General features: G+C 38.7%; 1 protein-coding gene across 1 annotated transcript; it reads right to left on the bottom strand.

Moving 5' to 3' along the window:
• Positions 1–1,523: 1,523 nt before the first annotated feature.
• On the bottom strand, positions 1,524–19,573 carry LOC132555347 (uncharacterized). Its single transcript, XM_060219698.1, has 6 exons — positions 19,544–19,573; positions 15,262–16,657; positions 4,980–5,117; positions 4,573–4,671; positions 3,511–3,602; positions 1,524–1,817 (listed from the first exon to the last, which is right to left on the bottom strand). Exons 1-6 carry the CDS (start codon positions 19,571–19,573, stop codon positions 1,524–1,526), a joined length of 2,049 nt encoding a protein of 682 aa, XP_060075681.1.
• Positions 19,574–19,912: the final 339 nt, after the last annotated feature.

The following is a 19,912-nucleotide window of genomic DNA, read 5'->3' as shown; positions in this document are numbered from 1 at the left end:
TGAAAAATAAAGACCCTGATTTGTAAGATCGAGAATGAAAGTAGTTAAAAGTAGAACACGACATTGCTACATCCTGTAGTTTGTTCTCAATGTCATCTCTTTCGGGACACTTGGTCTTATTCTCCTTTTACTTTTTCAGGATTTTGAATTTTGATTCGGATTATGATTCTGTTGACACGTTGATCTTTGTTGTTTTTATCCTCGTCCTTCTTCCAAAATCAGCTAATAGAGGTGACCTAAGTGGAAAGCAGCTCGTGTATACATGACAAAAACGCTGTGACTTTTCATAAAGATAACAAGAATACCAACATATCAACAAAATCTAAACTCAAACTCGATAAATCTGTAGCAAAACAAAAGAAAGATTTACAGAGAGACAAGGAAAATAAAACCTGGCTTTGCTTCATCGACGACACCCGCAATGTAAACCTTGGTCATTCCAAGTGAGTAATGTCACGTTCTCAAATGAGAACAAGGTATCGACAATGGAACCAACATGCAAATGAACAAGAACCAAACACGTTCAGCTTCGTAGCGAACAAAGAATTGAAATATTTTTCAACGAGATCACTATGACGACCGTAAACCTTACACATTATTTTCAACAACCTACATCTTTTGAAACCCTGTGTTACGATTTTGTCCGTCAGTTGACGACTTCTTGCACGAAAATCGCGTGATAATGGGAACGGGCCCTTGAATATCGAATCAACTGTGACATGTAAATACCATAGGATGGAGATGTAGGATTATCGATGACCAGAAATGGAAAATTCACAATATGGAAATAGATATTATCACGTTTATCTTGCAGTTTGATGGAACGCTGTCCATGTTGGTTTCTTATTGGAATAGATCTAGATAAGCAGCTAATGTAGAAGAGTTTGTCGTGCCTTTGATTTCTGATATGTTGGACAATTACGATGGACATGTTTTCAAAAAATCTTGTTATTTAAAGACAAGACGCTATCAATATATCTGAAAGTGAAATTAAACGACTAAGCAAGGTCTTTGTGATATGTTGTGATAAGCAACAATTTCAGTCTCGTGTGGAAACAAAACAAGTCAGGCAACAGAAGGGCAGCGCTAGTTCCATAGGTATGCCAAATTTAGAAAATTAGAGTTAAATACAGTAGAGGTCAATAATCAATAACTTCCTCAGACAGCAGTTTCGTCTGGGACTCGTTAGTGATGCTACATCTTACAATTGTTTCGTCCTTCTGGGACTCGTCAGTGATGTTAAGGACAGAAAATTTCAAGTTCAATATTCTATTCTGTCGCCCAAATCATTTTACTCCGCCGAGGGATAAATCTTTCAGATTTTGTTCGAAAGTAGAGAAAAAGGGATCACCGTTTTCTGTAGCTAAACCACACACAATCACGCATACACATACTTTGGTACGTACAAACAAAAGCAGGATAATTGTTTATGTGTGGGTAGTGTGTCCCAATTTCAGCCAAATCTGCATCACAATTAGTCAATATATGTTCACAACAGATAAAAGTAAAATTTACATAAGACGTTAGTTGTTGACGATGTTTGTATCTGGGTGATTTAGGGAACTCTCGCCAGATTCGGAATACGAGGATTCACTTGGTGTTTGACTCATCGATGACGTTGTCCCCCGAAATTGACCAGAAGCTGTCATCCAGTGTGGAGAGACGTATTTGACCTTCTCTTTGTCGAATCTGTAGATAGGATTCTCCGCGAGCTGAATTGGGAGCAATCTGCTTACTAACGACATGCCATCGTTGCTTGGATTGCACACTGACACGCGCCTACCAAGTAGCCACTGGGTAGCCAATTGCATGCCATTCTGCAAGAAAACCGTTGTTATAGTCAGTTTGGTAACAAATACATTTGAGAAACGTAGCTACTATAGTTACAATGATATATCAGTGTAATTATTTACCATATATATACGTGTTGTCAGTGTAATCATTTACCATATATATAAGTGTTGTCAGTGTAACCATTTACCATATATATACGTGTTGTCAGTGTAATCATTTACCATTTATTTAAGTGTTGTCAGTGTAATCATTTACCATATATATACGTGTTGTCAGTGTAATCATTTACCATATATATACGTGTTGTCAGTGTAATCATTTACCATATATATACGTGTTGTCAGTGTAATCATTTACCATATACATACGTGTTGTCAGTGTAATCATTTACCATATATATACGTGTTGTCAGTGTAATCATTTACCATATATATACGTGTTGTCAGTGTAATCATTTACCATATATTTAAGTGTTGTCAGTGTAATCATTTACCATATATATACGTGTTGTCAGTGTAATCATTTACCATATATATACGTTTTGTCAGTGTAATCATTTACCATATACATACGTGTTGTCATTTACCATATACATACGTGTTGTCAGTGTAATCATTTACCAGTGTAATTTGTGTGTGGTTTAGCTACAGACGTTTTGTCGGTGTAATAATTTACCATATATATACCTGTTGTCAGTGTAATCATTTACCATATAAATGTGTTGTCAGTGTAATCATTTACCATATATTTAAATGTTGTCAGTGTAATCATTTACCATATATATAAGTGTTGTCAGTGTAATCATTTACCATATATATACCTGTTGTCAGTGTAATCATTTACCATATATTTAAATGTTGTCAGTGTAATCATTTACCATATATATAAGTGTTGTCAGTGTAATCATTTACCAGATATATACGTGTTGTCAGTGTAATCATTTACCATATATATAAGTGTTGTCAGTGTAATCATTTACCATATATATACGTGTTGTCAGTGTAATCATTTATCATATATATACGTGTTGTCAGTGTAATCATTTACCATATATATACGTGTTGTCAGTGTAATCATTTACCATATATATACGTGTTGTCAGTGTAATCATTTACCATATATTTAAATGTTGTCAGTGTAATCATTTACCATATATATAAGTGTTGTCAATGTAATCATTTACCATATATATACGTGTTGTCAGTGTAATCATTTATCATATATATACGTGTTGTCAGTGTAATCATTTACCATATATATACGTGTTGTCAGTATAATCATTTACCATATATAAACGTGTTTTATTGTCTGCAAGATCACTGCCGTTACACTTTCAGTACTTTATGTTTGATTGGAGTTTTGATTTATTTGATGCCAAAGTGATAATGCTAATATGTAACTATGGATAAATTGTAACCGAACTAGCAATAAAACATCACCGTACTTGATGTTAAGTTCAGATGTTTAAAAAGGAATGTTAAATTTCTATCAGGGCCTAACCTGGCATATTTTCCTAACTATAACAGATTTCCAAGAACGTGTAGTTTCTTTTAGATTTTTTTTTCAATAAGACAGAAAACAAACAAAAACTTCTTGACTTTAGTATGGTTTTTCAACTAATGTAAGTATGCAAGCATACTTAGAAAAAGCTTGTTGAAATTCTGTATAGAATAGTAGTAATTCCATACGATTAGAACAATACATAAGATACCTTACCGTAAGTATCATAGAGCCCCTTCGTTCGATCAAGTACTGATGCTCCATGCTCAACATGTTACCAACCTTTTCACTGATGTGGATGCTGTTTGCTGGGGGCCAAAACAAAAGATTATCATTATAATTAATTTCAAAATGGATATCATATGCAAAACCGGTCCGTGTCAATTGTTTGTTTCATATGAAGATGATATTTTAAGTCTGTATATGAAATATCTTACGTTTCTGCCTCTCAAAATTCAAAGTATTTGCATTATGAATTCAGGAATAATATTAAATGATACTACTATTGACCCGCTGCGTTTATATTGGAATCCTAAACAAAAAACCCATGAAATATCTTCATAGAAAGAATAGACGATAAATTACCGTTTTAATCAAGCTACCAATCTAAGCTGGAACAGAAAGAGAATATGACCGAATATTTCAAAGAATGCGGGAAAAAAAATCATCTATACATTTCATAAACAAGAGGCGATCATTTCAAGTATTATAAAAAAAACTTGAGATGAAAAGCAACTTTCACTGAAAAATTGAAATTAGAGTTAGATAATGACTTTAACTGCAACATACCAGAAAAAATCATACATATAACCGACAACTACTGATGGGAAATATTTAATATCCGGTTATAGTATCTTGTCTGATGTGAAGATCTTTCAGGACAAAATAACAGAATTTCCCAATAGATCAGTATTACTTATTTAGTAGTCTGAATTTATGAAACCAAGAGGAGACAGGGGTTTTATAATTTGCTGGCAATGCATTGGCATGTCTTGCACATGATCGACGACACCTGCTGTAAACGACGTGAAGTGCAGCCATTGTTGTACATATCCCTCCTCGTGAGATGTTCAAACATACGGGGTATTGGACTCTCAGTGAAAATGGAGATTGAAGACTTGAAAGCATACACCATGGAACAGTATATGTTGTTTAAATGAAAACAATTCCCCTTCTCGAGCTGTGTAAGCATTTATGAAGTATTGAATGACAGTATAACTACCCTTCAATCTCTCTCTCTGAGATATATATATATATGTATTTGTATAATATACTTACGATTGCAATCATTTTTCAGTCGTGTAACGATATCTATCAAATCCCCATAAATATGAAAACGAGGTTCCGGATGTGACGACAATTTGTATACACAGTCAGCTAGAATTAACAATTATGACAATTATGTTAACCGTAATGTACGTTAAGGTAAAGAAATTGTATATCACAGAAAAAAATATTCTTTGATCTTAAACAAATAAGAAGGCAACCTTTAAATCAAGATACATTTGTAACTTTATATTTCATATTATCTTGATCTCTAAATTTCATGAATAAAAAGCTAACTTTTCAGAAACACGACAATCAAGCATTCTTAACTTTCAAATGAACACAACAGATCATTAACATTAAACCATCGCTGTCCTATATCACATCATGATTCGTATTTAAACAACATCTTAACATACACGTATGTATACTGATGCGCATATGCAGTTTTGAGTCTGGAAGTATGTCAACCTCAAGATCACTGCAAGATGCTCGAATGTCCAGCGCCATATTGGCTATCTCTGATACGTCTCTGAGTGCCTGTTTGGATTGTGAACCTGGAATAAAACACCTTTATTGTATCTTTTACATACCATGGTCATTTGTAGCAATATTATGAGCGTAACACCGATTTCGACATTGACAAGTCACACTGATCTAGAGCACTCACAAGTCACACTGATCTAGAGCACTCGCAAGTCACACTGATCTTCAGCACTAACAAGCCACACTGATCTTCAGCACTCACAAGTCACACTGATGTAAAGAACTCATAAGTCACACTGATCTAGAGCACTCACAAGTCACACTGATCTAGAGCACTCACAAGTCACACTAGTCTACAGCACTCACAAGTCACACTGATGTAAAGAACTCACAAGTCACACTGATCTACAGCACTCACAAGTCACACTGATCTAAAGAACTCACAAGTCACACTGATCTAGAGCACTCACAAGTCAGCACTCACAAGTCACACTGATCTAAAGAACTCACAAGTCACACTGATCTACAGCACTCACAAGTCACACTGATCTAAAGAACTCACAAGTCACACTGATCTAAAGAACTCACAAGTCACACTGATCTAAAGAACTCACAAGTCACACTGATCTACAACACTCACAAGTCACACTGATCTAGAGCACTCACAAGTCACACTGATCTAAAGAACTCACAAGTCACACTGATCTAAAGAACTCACAAGTCACACTGATCAAAATAATTCACAAGTCACACTGATCTAGAGTACTCACAAGTCACCCTGATCTAGAGCACTCACAAGTCACACTGATCTAAAGAACTCATAAGTCACACTGATCTAGAGCACTCACAAGTCACACTGATCTACAGCACTCACAAGTCACACTGATCTACAGCACTCACAAGTCACACTGATCTAGAGAACTCGCAAGTCACACTGATCTACAACACTCGCAAGTCACACTGATCTTCAGCACTTACAAGCCACACTGATCTTCAACACTCACAAGTCACACTGCTGTTAAGAACTCATCAGTCACACTGATCTAGAGCACTCACAAGTCACGCTGATCTACAGCACTCACAAGTCACACTGATCTAAAGAACTCACAAGTCACACTGATCTAGAGCACTCACAAGTCACACTGATCTAGAGCACTCACAAGTCAAACTGATCTAGAGCATTCACAAGTCACACTGATCTAAAAAAAAACTCACAAGTCACACTGATCAAGATCACTCACAAGTCACACTGATCTTCAGCACTAACAAGCCACACTGATCTTCAGCACTCACAAGTCACACTGATGTAAAGAACTCATAAGTCACACTGATCTAGAGCACTCACAAGTCACACTGATCTAATGAACTCACAAGTCACACTGATCTAGTCACACTGATCTAAAGCACTCACAAGTCACACTGATCACACTGATCTACAAGTCACACTCAGCACTCACAAGTCACACTGATCTAAAGAACTTACAAGTCACACTGATCTAGAGCACTCACAAGTCACACTGATCTACAGCACTCACAAGTCACATTGATCTACAGCACTCACAAGTCCCACTGGTCTAGAGCACTCGCAAGTCACACTGATCTACAGCACTCACAAGTCACACTGATCTACAGCACTCACAAGTCACACTGATCTACAGCACTCACAAGTCACACTGATCTACAGCACTCACAAGTCACACTGATCTACAGCACTCACAAATCCCACTGGTCTAGAGCACTCGCAAGTCACACTGATCTAGAGCACTCACAAGTCACACTGATCTACAGCACTCACAAGTCACACTGATCTACAGCACTCACAAGCCACACTGATCTACAGCACTCACAAGTCACACTGATGTAAAGAACTCACAAGTCACACTGATCTACAGCACTCACAAGTCACACTGATCTAAAAGAAACTCACAAGTCACACTGATCTACAGCAATCACCAGTCATACTGGTCTAGAACACTCGCAAGTCACACTGATCTACAGCACTCACAATTCACACTGATCTACAGCACTCACAAGTCACACTGATCTAAAGAACTCACAAGTCACACTGATCTAGAGCACTCACAAGTCACACTGATCTACAGCACTCACAAGTCACACTGATCTAGAGCACTCACAAGTCACACTGATCTACAGCACTCACAAGTCACACTGATCTAAAGAACTCACAAGTCACACTGATCTACAGCAGCACTCTACAGCACTCACAAGTCACATTGATACAACACTCACAAGTCACACTGATCTACAGCACTCACAAGTCACACTGATCTACAGCACTCACAAGTTGATCTACACTGATCTACTACAGAACTCACAAGTCACACTGATCTAAAGAACTCACAAGTCACACTGATCTTCAACACTCACAAGTCACACTGATCTACAACACTCACAAGTCACACTGGTCTACAGCACTCGCAAGTCACACTGATCTAGAGCACTCGCAAGTCACACTGATCTTCAGCACAAACAAGTCACACTGATGTAAAGAACTTATAAATCACACAGATCTAGAGCACTCACAAGTCACACTGGTCTACAGCACTCACAAGTCACACTGATCTAAAGAACTCACAAGTCACAATGATCTACAGCAATCACAAGTCAAATTGATCTAAAGAACTCACAAGTCACACTGATCTAAAGAACTCACAAGTCACACTGATCTACAGCACTCACAAGTCACTCTGGTCTCCAGCACTCACAAGTCACACTGATCTAGAGCACTCACAAGTCACACTGATCTACAGCACTCACAAGTCACACTGATCTACAGCACTCACAAGTCACACTGGTCTAGAGCACTCGCAAGTCACACTGATCTACAGCACTCACAAGTCACACTGATCTACAGCACTCTGAATAGAGCACTCACAAGTCACACTGATGTAAAGAACTCATAAGTCACACTGATCTAGAGCACTCAAAAGTTACACTGGTCTACAGCACTCACAAGTCACACTGATGTAAAGAACTCATAAGTCACACTGATCTAGAGCACTCACAAGTCACACTGATCTAGAGCACTCACAAGTCACACTGATCTACAGCACTCACAAGTCACACTGATCTACAGCACTCACAAGTCACACTGATCTACAGCACTCACAAGTCACACTGATCTAGAGCACTCACAAGTCACACTGATCTACAGCACTCACAAGTCACACTGATCTAAAGCACTCACAAGTCACACTGATCTAGCACTCACAAGTCACACTGATCTAAAGCACTCACAAGTCACACTGATCTACAGAACTCACAAGTCACACTGATCTACAACACTCACAAGTCATCAGTCACACTGATCTACAGCACTCACAAGTCACTCTGGTCTACAGCACTCACAAGTCACACTGATCTAGAGCACTCACAAGTCACACTGATCTACAGCACTCACAAGTCACATTGATCAAAAGCACTCACAAATCACACTGATATACAGCACTCACAAGTCACACTGGTCAAGAGCACTCGCACGTCACACTGATCTAGAGCACTCACAAGTCACACTGATCTACAGCACTCACAAGTCACACTGATCTAAAGAACTCACAAGTCACACTGATCTACAGCACTCACAAGTCACACTGATCTAAAGAACTCACAAGTCACACTGATCTAGAGCACTCACAAGTCACACTGATCTAGAGAATTCACAAGTCACGCTGATCTTGAGCACTCACAAGTCACACTGATCTAAAGAACTCACAAGTCACACTGATCTACAGCACTCACAAGTCACACTGGTCAAGAGCACTCGCACGTCACACTGATCTAGAGCACTCACAAGTCACACTGATCTAGAGCACTCACAAGTCACACTGATCTAGAGAATTCACAAGTCACACTCACAAGTCACACTGATCTACAGCACTCACAAGTCACACTGATCTACAGCACTCACAAGTCACACTGATCTAAAGAACTCACAAGTCACACTGATCTAAAGAACTCACAAGTCACACTGATCTAGAGCACTCACAAGTCACACTGATCTACAGCACTCACAAGTCACACTGATCTAGAGCACTCACAAGTCACACTGATGTAAAGAACTCATAACTCACACTGATCTAGAGCACTCACAAGTCAAGTCAATGACTACTCACAAGTCACACTGATCTACAGCACTCACAAGTCACACTGATCTAAAGCACTCACAAGTCACACTGATCTACAGCACTCACAAGTCACACTGGTCTAGAGCACTCTCAAGTCACACTGATCTACAGCACTCACAAGTCACACTGATCTAGAGCAAGTCACACTGGTCTACAGCTACAGCACTCACAAGTCACAGTGATCTACGGCACTGACAAGTCACACTGATCTAGAGCACTCACAAGTCACACTGATGTAAAGAACTGAAAAGTCACACTGATCTAAAGAACTTACAAGTCACACTGATCTAGAGCACTCACAAGTCACACTGATCTACAGCACTCACAAGTCACACTGATCTACAGCACTCACAAGTCCCACTCACAAGTCACACTGGTCTACAGCACTCACAAGTCATACTGATCTAGAGCACTCACAAGTCACACTGGTCTACAGCACTCGCAAGTCACACTGATCTACAGCACTCACAAGTCACACTAATCTAGAGCACTCACAAATCACACTGATGTAAAGAACTCATAAGTCACACTGATCTAGTGCACTCGCAAGTCACACTGATCTAGAGCACTCACAAGTCACACTGATGTAAAGAACTCACAAGTCACACTGATCTAAAGAACTCACAAGTCACACTGATCTACAGCACTCACAAGTCACACTGATCTAGAGCACTCACAAGTCACACTGATCTACAGCACTCACAAGTCACACTGATCTAGAGTACTCACAAGTCACCCTGATCTAGAGCACTCACAAGTCACACTGATCTAAAGAACTCATAAGTCACACTGATCTACAGCACTCACAAGTCACACTGATCAAGATCACTCACAAGTCACACTGATCTAAAGAACTCACAAGTCACACTGATCTACAGCACTCACAAGTCACACTGATCTACAGCACTCACAAGTCACACTGATCTACAGCACTCACAAGTCCCACTGGTCTAGAGCACTCGCAAGTCACACTGATCTACAGCACTCACAAGTCACACTCACAAGTCACACTGATCTACAGCACTCACAAGTCACACTGATCTACAGCACTCACAAGCCACACTGATCTTCAGCACTCACAAGTCACACTGATGTAAAGAACTCATAAGTCACACTGATCTAGAGCACTCACAAGTCACACTGGTCTACAGCACTCACAAGTCACACTGATCTAAAGCACTCACAAGTCACACTGATCTACAGCACTCACAAGTCACACTGATCTAGAGCACTCACAAGTCACACTGATCTACAGCACTCACAAGTCACACTGATCTAGAGCACTCACAAGTCACACTGATCTAAAGAACTCATAAGTCACACTGATCTACAACACTCACAAGTCACACTGATCTAGAGCACTCACAAGTCACACTGATCTACAGCACTCACATATCACACTGATCTAAAGAACTCATAAGTCATACTGATCTACAACACTGACAAGTCACACTGATCTAGAGCACTCACAAGTCACACAAGTCACACTGATCTACAGCACTCACACGTCACACTGGTCAAGAGCACTCGCAATTCACACTGATCTAGAGCACTCACAAGTCACACTGATCTACAGCACTCACAAGTCACACTGATCTAGAGCACTCACAAGTCACACTGATCTACAGCACTCACAAGTCACACTGATCTAGAGCACTCACAAGTCACACTGATCTACAGCACTCACAAGTCACACTGATCTACAGCACTCACAAGTCACACTGATCTACAGCACTCACAAGTCACACTGATCTAAAGAACTCACAAGTCACACTGATCTAGAGCACTCACAAGTCACACTGATCTAGAGCACTCACAAGTCACACTGATCTAGAGCACTCACAAGTCACACTGATCTAGAGCATTCACAAGTCACGCTGATCTAGAGCACTCACAAGTCACACTGATCTAAAGAACTCATAAGTCACACTGATCTACAACACTCACAAGTCACACTGATCTAGAGCACTCACAAGTCACACTGATCTACAGCACTCACAAGTCACACTGATCTACAGCACTCACAAGTCACACTGATCTAAAGAACTCATAAGTCACACTAATCTACAACACTCACAAGTCATATTGATCTAGAGCACTCACAAGTCACACTGATCTACAGCACTCACAAGTCACACTGATCTACAGCACTCACAAGTCCCACTGGTCTAGAGCACTCGCAAGTCACACTGATCTACAGCACTCACAAGTCACTCTGGTCTCCAGCACTCACAAGTCACACTGATCTAGAGCACTCACAAGTCACACTGATCTACAGCACTCACAAGTCACATTGATCTCACACTGATCTAGACTCACAAGTCAGAGCACTCACAAGTCACACTGATCTACAGCACTCACAAGTCACACTGATCTACAGCACTCACAAGACACACTGATCTACAGCACTCACAAGTCACACTGATCTACCCCCCTCACACGTCCCACTGCTCTATATCTCTCTCTAGTCACACTGATCTACAGCACTCACAAGTCACACTGATCTACAGCACTCACAAGTCACACTGATCTAAAGAACTCACAAGTCACACTGATCTAGAGCACTCACAAGTCACACTGATCTACAGCACTCACAAGTCACACTGATCTACAGCACTCACAAGTCACACTGATCTAGAGCACTCACAAGTCACACTGATCTAAAGAACTCACAAGTCACACTGATCTAGAGCACTCACAAGTCACACTGATCTTCAGCACTAAGAAGCCACACTGGTCTTCAGCACTCACACGTCACACTGATGTAAAGAACTCATAAATCATACTGATCTAGAGCACTCACAAGTCACACTGATCTACAGCACTCACAAGTCACACTGATCTAGAGCACTCACAAGTCACACTGATCTAGAGCACTCACAAGTCACACTGATCTACAGCACTCACAAGTCCCACTGGTCTACAGCACTCACAAGTCACATTGATCAAAAGCACTCACAAATCACACTGATACTGATCTAGAGCACTCACAAGTCACACTGATCTAAGCACTCACTCACAAGTCACACTGATCTCACAAGTCACAGTGGTCTAGAGCACTCGCAAGTCACACTGATCTACAGCACTCACAAGTCACACTGATCTACAGCACTCACAAGTCACACTGATCTAAAAAAAACTCACAAGTCACACTGATCTAGAGCACTCTCAAGTCACACTGATCTAAAGAATTCAAAAGTCACACTGATCTAGAGCACTCACAAGTCACACTGGTCTACAGCACTCGCAAGTCACACTGATCTACAGCACTCTCAAGTCACACTGATCTAGAGCACTCACAAGTCACACTGATGTAAAGAACTCATAACTCACACTGATCTAGAGCACTCACAAGTCATACTGGTCTACAGCACTCATAAGTCACACTGATCTAGAGCACTCGCAAATCACACTGATCTATAACACTCACAAGTCACACTGATCTACAGCACTCACACGTCACACTGGTTAAGAGCACTCGCAATTCACACTGATCTAGAGCACTCACAAGTCACACTGATCTACAGCACTCACAAGTCACACTGATCTATAGCACTCGCAAGTCACACTGATCTAGAGCACTCACAAGTCACGCTGATCTACAGCACTCACAAGTCACACTGATCTAAAGAACTCACAAGTCACACAGATCTACAGCATTCACAAGTCACACTGATCTAAAGAACTCACAAGTCACACTGATCTAAAGAACTCACACTGATCTAGAGCACTCACAAGTCACACTGATCTAGAGCACTCACAAGTCCCACTGGTCTAGAGCACTCGCAAGTCACACTGATCTACAGCACTCACAAGTCACACTGATCTACAGCACTCACAAGTCACACTGATCTAAAGAACTCACAAGTCACACTGATCTAGAGCACTCTCACACTGATCTACAGCACTCACAAGTCACACTGATCTAAAAAAAACTCACAAGTCACACTGATCTAGAGCACTCTCAAGTCACACTGATCTAAAGAATTCAAAAGTCACACTGATCTACAACACTCACAAGTCACACTGATCTAGAGCACTCACAAGTCACACTGATCTAGAGCACTCACAAGTCACACTGATCTAGAGCACTCACAAGTCACACTGATCTACAGCACTCACAAGTCACACTGATCTAGAGCAGCAGCACACTGATCTACAAGCACTCACAAGTCACACTGATCTAGAGCACTCACAAGTCACACTGATCTAGACTGATCAAAGAACTCATAACACACACACTGATCTAGAGCACTCACAAGTCACACTGATCTACAGCACTCACAACACTGATCTAGAGCACTCACAAGTCACACTGATCTACAGCACTCACAAGTCACACTGATCTAGAGCACTCGCAAGTCACACTGATCTAGAGCACTCGCAAGTCACACTGATCTTCAGCACTAACAAGCCACACTGATCTTCAGCACTCACAAGTCACACTGATCTAGAGCACTCACAAGTCACACTGATCTAGAGCACTCACAAGTCACACTGATCTAAAGAACTCATAAGTCACACTGATCTACAACACTCACAAGTCACACTGATCTAGAGCACTCACAAGTCACACTGATCTACAGATCTAAAGGATCTAAAGAACTCATAAGTCACACTGATCTACAACACTCACAAGTCACACTGATCTAGAGCACTCAAGTACTGATGCACTCATCACATAAACTTTTATCACACTTTACAACAATTGCGAAAGACACTAAAGCATGCAACTATTATTCAAAGACTACAAAAGACACAACAACGGTAATCTCGTTCTATACAATTTAAAACAAGATAAAGCAGTGCCCGACATTATTCCCCACTCTCCGCTGTTTTAAAGAAAGTCTCGCAATCATATATTAACTTGGCCATAGGTTAGAAACCACCAATTTCTGGTTCAGTAAATTTGTTTTCCTACCGACTGTGTATACTTTCGATAGATGCCGAAATAAACATTTCGGTATTTTTCCTTAAATACAACGAACAAAATTAAGTCCAAATTAAGATATAGATGTTTCCGAATTTCTGGTCAAGTGTATGCATGTTAATAATACAACAAGTCAATGATGCTATTCCATAACTGTTACTGCTTTTGTGTATGAATATGTGGAAGTCATTTTATTTACTAATATTTTGTAGTATGGTTTAGCATTATTCGCAAATAAAATTACATAATTAATACCCTTTGTTGTATAATATGTTATGGGGTATATATAAAAGAGATATAAGAATTATTTATAAAGTTAATCGAGGCTATCTTCTGTTCATACTGTACAATGAAAATTTAATGGAAAAAGTACGTTATGTAATGATATAAAAAGGTACCACTGTTGTTCATGTTAACAAAAAAATTGAGAGCTCCACCATGACAAAGATCATTATCAGACTGTTACCTTCATAGGTATAGAAAGTTTCAGGTTGTTATTTAGAAAGTTTTTGGAGTAATTGTTGATACCACTGAAATTGCAAGTTGGTTGATTTATCAGCAGTTATCTTGAACCAATTCAGAGTTCCGTACCAAAAAATGTTCCATGCACGGACACACGGTCGCACGAGGAAAACTCAAAGTAATACCAGCACAAAAGACTTTCGGGAGAGTTGATAAGAAAGCCGAATAAAATTAGCGTATCACACCGCGGTTTCGTTCTTCAAGGAATCGTCACCGATGCTAAGGGCCTGAATTATTGAAATCTTAGGGGCGACAGTAGAAATCTAAATTGGTGAAAACAAATGTTAGAACCCAGACGGGAGGTGCATTAATATATGAATATAGATATAGATATGAATATTGAATTTTATTTTAATCACTATTCGCATAAATTCAGACGTGTCATGTTAGCTACGACAAACTAAAGTCAGCTGGTGTTGTCTACAACCTGCGATAGCTAAGACTGTACAAATTTAAAATTGGAAGTAATGAAAGAAATTCTGATACAGCTAATTCTGCCTTCCAAGATACGTCAGTGATACTAAAAAAAATAACGGAAGTTTTATTCAAATGAAAGGAAGTCAAATTGCACATCGGAGGCCTGGGATGTTTTTTTTTTTTTTTTGATAATTCACTTACCGGAAATAACGGAGAACTCATTTATGTTTTTACACAGCACATGTACATCATAAAGCTTGGTTCTCGCCTCCAGTATCTGAATAAGGCACGTGACAAGGTTAATGAGCTGGTCTGGCTCAGACAAGGCCACTAGGTCGTTGAGATATACGAAATCACACATGAACAAGGACACGCTCTCTAGCACACCAAATGCTGAGTTTTGCTCTACACACTTCAGAAGAGGTACCTTGTTGCCTTCAATACCAATTTTATCGGACATTTCAAATGTGTCATAATTAGAAGAAACTTCTGGTTCCACTGACCTATTTCTTATGGTCTTGACGAAAGAGTCGAATGCATTTTTTAAACCACCACATGAATGATGTGGGTGTTTTTTTCCATTTGACATCAATCTCTCGCTCACATATACTTTGTCGATCCCATTCATAACTGTTGGTATGTATTCCGGGGGTATCGCCTCCAGCAAAATCATGGATAGTCTATCGCGTTCACTTCTCATCTGTTTATCCAAGATGTCCTCGACGAGACACAGGACCATTAATCTGTTAACGACACAGTAATGCAGGAAACAAACCATACCAAACAACACGATACAAAGAAGAATCGACACTGTGTACAACCCAATCTTCTGCATCAGCTTACTACGTCTGTCACACAATCTGTCGACCAGTCTAGAAAACAAACCATCCGACAATGTCTTCACATTATCAATGATCAGTTTCATTTTATAATCGATCTCCCGACATGTGATATCGTTTTGTGAAATATATTCATGTGCACCATAGTGATCTTTCTTCAGAAAGTGTATATGTAGTTGTCTAAATGACTCCAGAAATTCCCATTCCTGTATTGTCATCACTGTGGTCACTCCCCGAAAATCCAGTGCCATCTTCTGCGCCCGAATATTGTTGATGCTCTCTAAGATGGCACTATTGTAAGTGTGATGTTGAATTCTGTTGTTACTGACCACTATTGCACAATTCAATCTATTGTAGATGTCAACATCCTGTAAACTCGTCAACACTTCAAATGCTTTGTCACTTCCTCCAAACGATACATCTGTTGTTATCTGGTTGTGACATGTGGTCTGAATCAAGTTTTCATGTACAAAACGCGCCAGTAAGTTGTATTTTGAAACTATGACCGAAAGATTTTGAAATGTGTCCACTTCCTGCCTTATTTCAGAAAGAGCATGCACAAATCGTGTTCGGGTCTTAATGAATGTTCCTAATATAAAAGAAGAGTAGTGAAAGCTATGATGAAGTTGTGATATAGATTTGTCTAGTTTTAAGCGGAACTCATGGGAGGATATGTTTCTAGTGGCTGCCCGACGTTCTAGCTGAATGTCCATTAGAAGATGTCGCAATCGTGATATCTCGTCAAGATAATTACGCTCCTACAAAAGAAAACAGAACAAATGATAGAGTAGGTGGAGACTTAACTAGAAGAATTGAATATAACTTCGATAAATATCAGTGACAGCCGTCTCTACCTAGAGTTGTCATTCTTACACTCCCCAACACAGACAAGTTATCAATAACAGCTGTCTCTACCTAGAGTTATCGTTCTTACACTCCCTCACACCGACAAGTTATCAATGACAGCTGTCTCTACCTAGAGTTGTCGTTCTTACACTCCCTTACACAGACAAGTTATCAATGACAGCTGTCTCTACCTAGAGTTGACGTTCTTACACTCCCTTACACAGACAAGTTATCAATGACAGCTGTCTCTGCCTACAGTTGCCGTTCCTTATACTCACTAACATCGATAAGTGATCTGTGTTTGCTATTTCTACCCAATTTGACATCCTTACACTCCTTAACACCAACAACAAGTGAACATTTACTGCAGTCCCTATCCAGAGATGTCGTTCCTTACTCTCCAACATCAATAATTGATGTTAGTACTGAATATTATCTTAATTGTTAAAGATAATGTGGTTCTTGATACATACTGAATATTATCTTACCTGTTTTAGAGTGTGTAGTAGTGGATACATACTGAATATTATCATACCTGTTTTAGAGTGTGTGGTAGTGGATACATATTGAATATTATCGTACCTCTTTTGTGATGTGCCGTAATGGATACATACTCAATATTATCTTACCTGTTTTAGAGTGTGTGGTAGTGGATACATACTGAATGAGAGTACGTGGGTGTTGTTACACACTGAACAAATTCTTACCTGTTTGAGAGTGTGTGCTTGTTTATACAAAATGAATAATATCTTACCTGTTTAAGAGTGTGTGTTTCTTAAAACACTGAAAATTATCTGACCTGTTTAAGAGTGTGTGTTTCTTAACACATACTGAATATTATCTTACCTGTTTAAGAGTGTGTGATTGCTAATATATACTGGATCTTGTCTAACCTGTCTGAGAGTACGTGGGTGTTGTTACACACTGAACATGATCTTACCTGTTTGAGAGTGTGAGCTTGTTTATACAAACTGAATAATATCTGACCCGTTTAAGAGTGTGTGGTAATTGATACAAGCTGAATATAATCTTATCTGTTTGAGAGTGTGTGTTTCTTAACATATACTGAATATTTTCTTATCAGTTATAAAGTGTGTGGTAGTGGATACTTACTGAATATCATCTAACCTATTGCGGTGTGTGAGGTTGTTGATACATACTGAATATAATCTTAAATCTTAACTCTTTTAGAGTGAGTCTGTGATATTATTTCAGACTGAAAATTATCTTACCTGTTTCGAGTGTGTAGATATTATTATAGACTGAAAATTATCGTACCTGTTTAGAGTGTGTGGTAGTTGATACAAGCTGAATATAATCTTATCTGTTTGAGAGTGTGTGTTTCTTAACATATACTGAATATTTTCTTATCAGTTATAAAGTGTGTGGTAGTGGATACTTACTGAATATCATCTAACCTATTGCAGTGTGTGAGGTTGTTGATACATACTGAATATAATCTTAACTCTTTTAGAGTGAGTCTGTGATATTATTTCAGACTGAAAATTATCTTACCTGTTTAGAGTGTGTAGATATTATTATAGACTGAAAATTATCGTACCTGTTTAGAGTGTGTGCAGTTGATACAAGCTGAATATAATCTTACCTGTTTGAGAGTGTGTGTTTCTTAACACATACTGAATATTTTCTTATCTGTTCAAGATTGTATTGTAGTTGATACATACTGAATATTATCTAACTTCTTTAAGAGTATGTGGTTCTTCATACGTACTGAATATCATCTAACCTATTGCAGTGTGTGAGGTTGTTGATACATACTGAATATAATCTAACCTGTTTAAGAGTGTGTGGTAGTGGATACATACTGAATATTATCTTACCTGTTTGAGAGTGTGTGATTGTTAATATATATTGGATATTGTCTAACCTGTTTGAGAGTACGTGGGTGTTGTTACACACTGAACATGATCTTACCTGTTTGAGAGTGTGTGCTTGTTTATACAAACTGAATAATATCTGACCCGTTTAAGAGTGTGTGGTAATTGATACAAGCTGAATATAATATTATCTGTTGGAGAGTGTGTGTTTCTTAACACATACTGAATATTTTCTTATCTGTTTAAGATTGCATTGTATTTGATACATACTGAATATTATCTAACTTGTTTAAGAATATGTGGTTCTTCATTTCTACTGAATATCATCTAACCTATTGCAGTGTGTGAGGTTGTTGATACATACTGAATATCATCTTAACTCTTTTAGAGTGAGTGTGTGGATATTATTACAGACTGAAAATTATCTTACCTGTTTAAGTGTGTGGATGTTGATACATACTGAATATTATCTTACCGAATATTATCTTACCTTCTTTAGAGTATGTGGTTGTGTATACATACTGAATATTATCTTACCTCTTTTAGAATGTGTGGAAGTGGATACATACTGAATATTATCATACCTGTTTTAGAGTGTGAGGTAGTGGATACATAATGAATATTATTTTATCTTCTTTAGAGTGTGTGGTAATGGATACATACTGAATATTATCTTACCTGTTTTAGAGTTTGTGGTAGTGGAAACATACTGAATATTATCTTACCTGTTTTAGAGTTTGTGGTAGTGGATACATACTGAATATTATCTTACCTGTTTTAGAGTGTGTGGATGTTGATACATACTGAATATTATCTTACCTCTTTTGTGGTGTGTGGATGTTGATACATACTGAATATTATCGTACCTGTTTTAGAATGTGTGCTAGTGGATACATACTGAATATAATCTTACCTGTTTTAGAGTGTGAGGTAGTGGATACAAACTGAATATTATCTTACCTGTTTCAGAATGTGTGGTTGTTGATCCATACTGAATATTATCTTACCTGTTTGAGAGTGTGAGGTAGTGGATACATACTGAATATTATCTTATCTGTTTTAGAGTGTGTGGATGTTGATACATACTGAATATTATCTTACCTGTTTTAGAGTGTGTGGTAGTGGATACATACTGAATATTATCTTACCTGTTTTAGAGTGTGTGGTAGTGGATACATATTGAATATTATCTTACCTGTTTGAGAGTGTGAGGTAGTGGATACATACTGAATATAATCTAACCTGTTTAAGAGTGTGTGGTAGTGGATACATACTGAATATTATATTACCTCTTTTGTGGTGTGTGGATGTTGATACATACTGAATATT

This window comes from Ylistrum balloti, unplaced genomic scaffold (assembly GCF_031769215.1).
Source record: "Ylistrum balloti isolate Yb309-2 unplaced genomic scaffold, AGI_CSIRO_Ybal_v1 Utg370474, whole genome shotgun sequence".
NCBI lineage: Eukaryota > Metazoa > Mollusca > Bivalvia > Pectinida > Pectinidae > Ylistrum > Ylistrum balloti.
The sequence above is the reverse complement of the archived record's forward strand: the minus strand, read 5'-3'. Positions and strand labels throughout refer to the sequence as shown.

Excerpts from the sequence above, each read along its gene's own strand:
- LOC132555347 (XM_060219698.1), bottom strand. The coding sequence starts at position 19,573 with ATGGATCAACAACCACACATTCTGAAACAG. Across the intron at positions 16,658-19,543 it reads AACCACACATTCTGAAACAG|GAGCGTAATTATCTTGACGA; the intron begins GTAAGATAATAT and ends TTTCTTTTGTAG. Across the intron at positions 3,603-4,572 it reads ACTGAAAAATGATTGCAATC|CAAACAGCATCCACATCAGT; the intron begins GTAAGTATATTA and ends TTTGGCCCCCAG.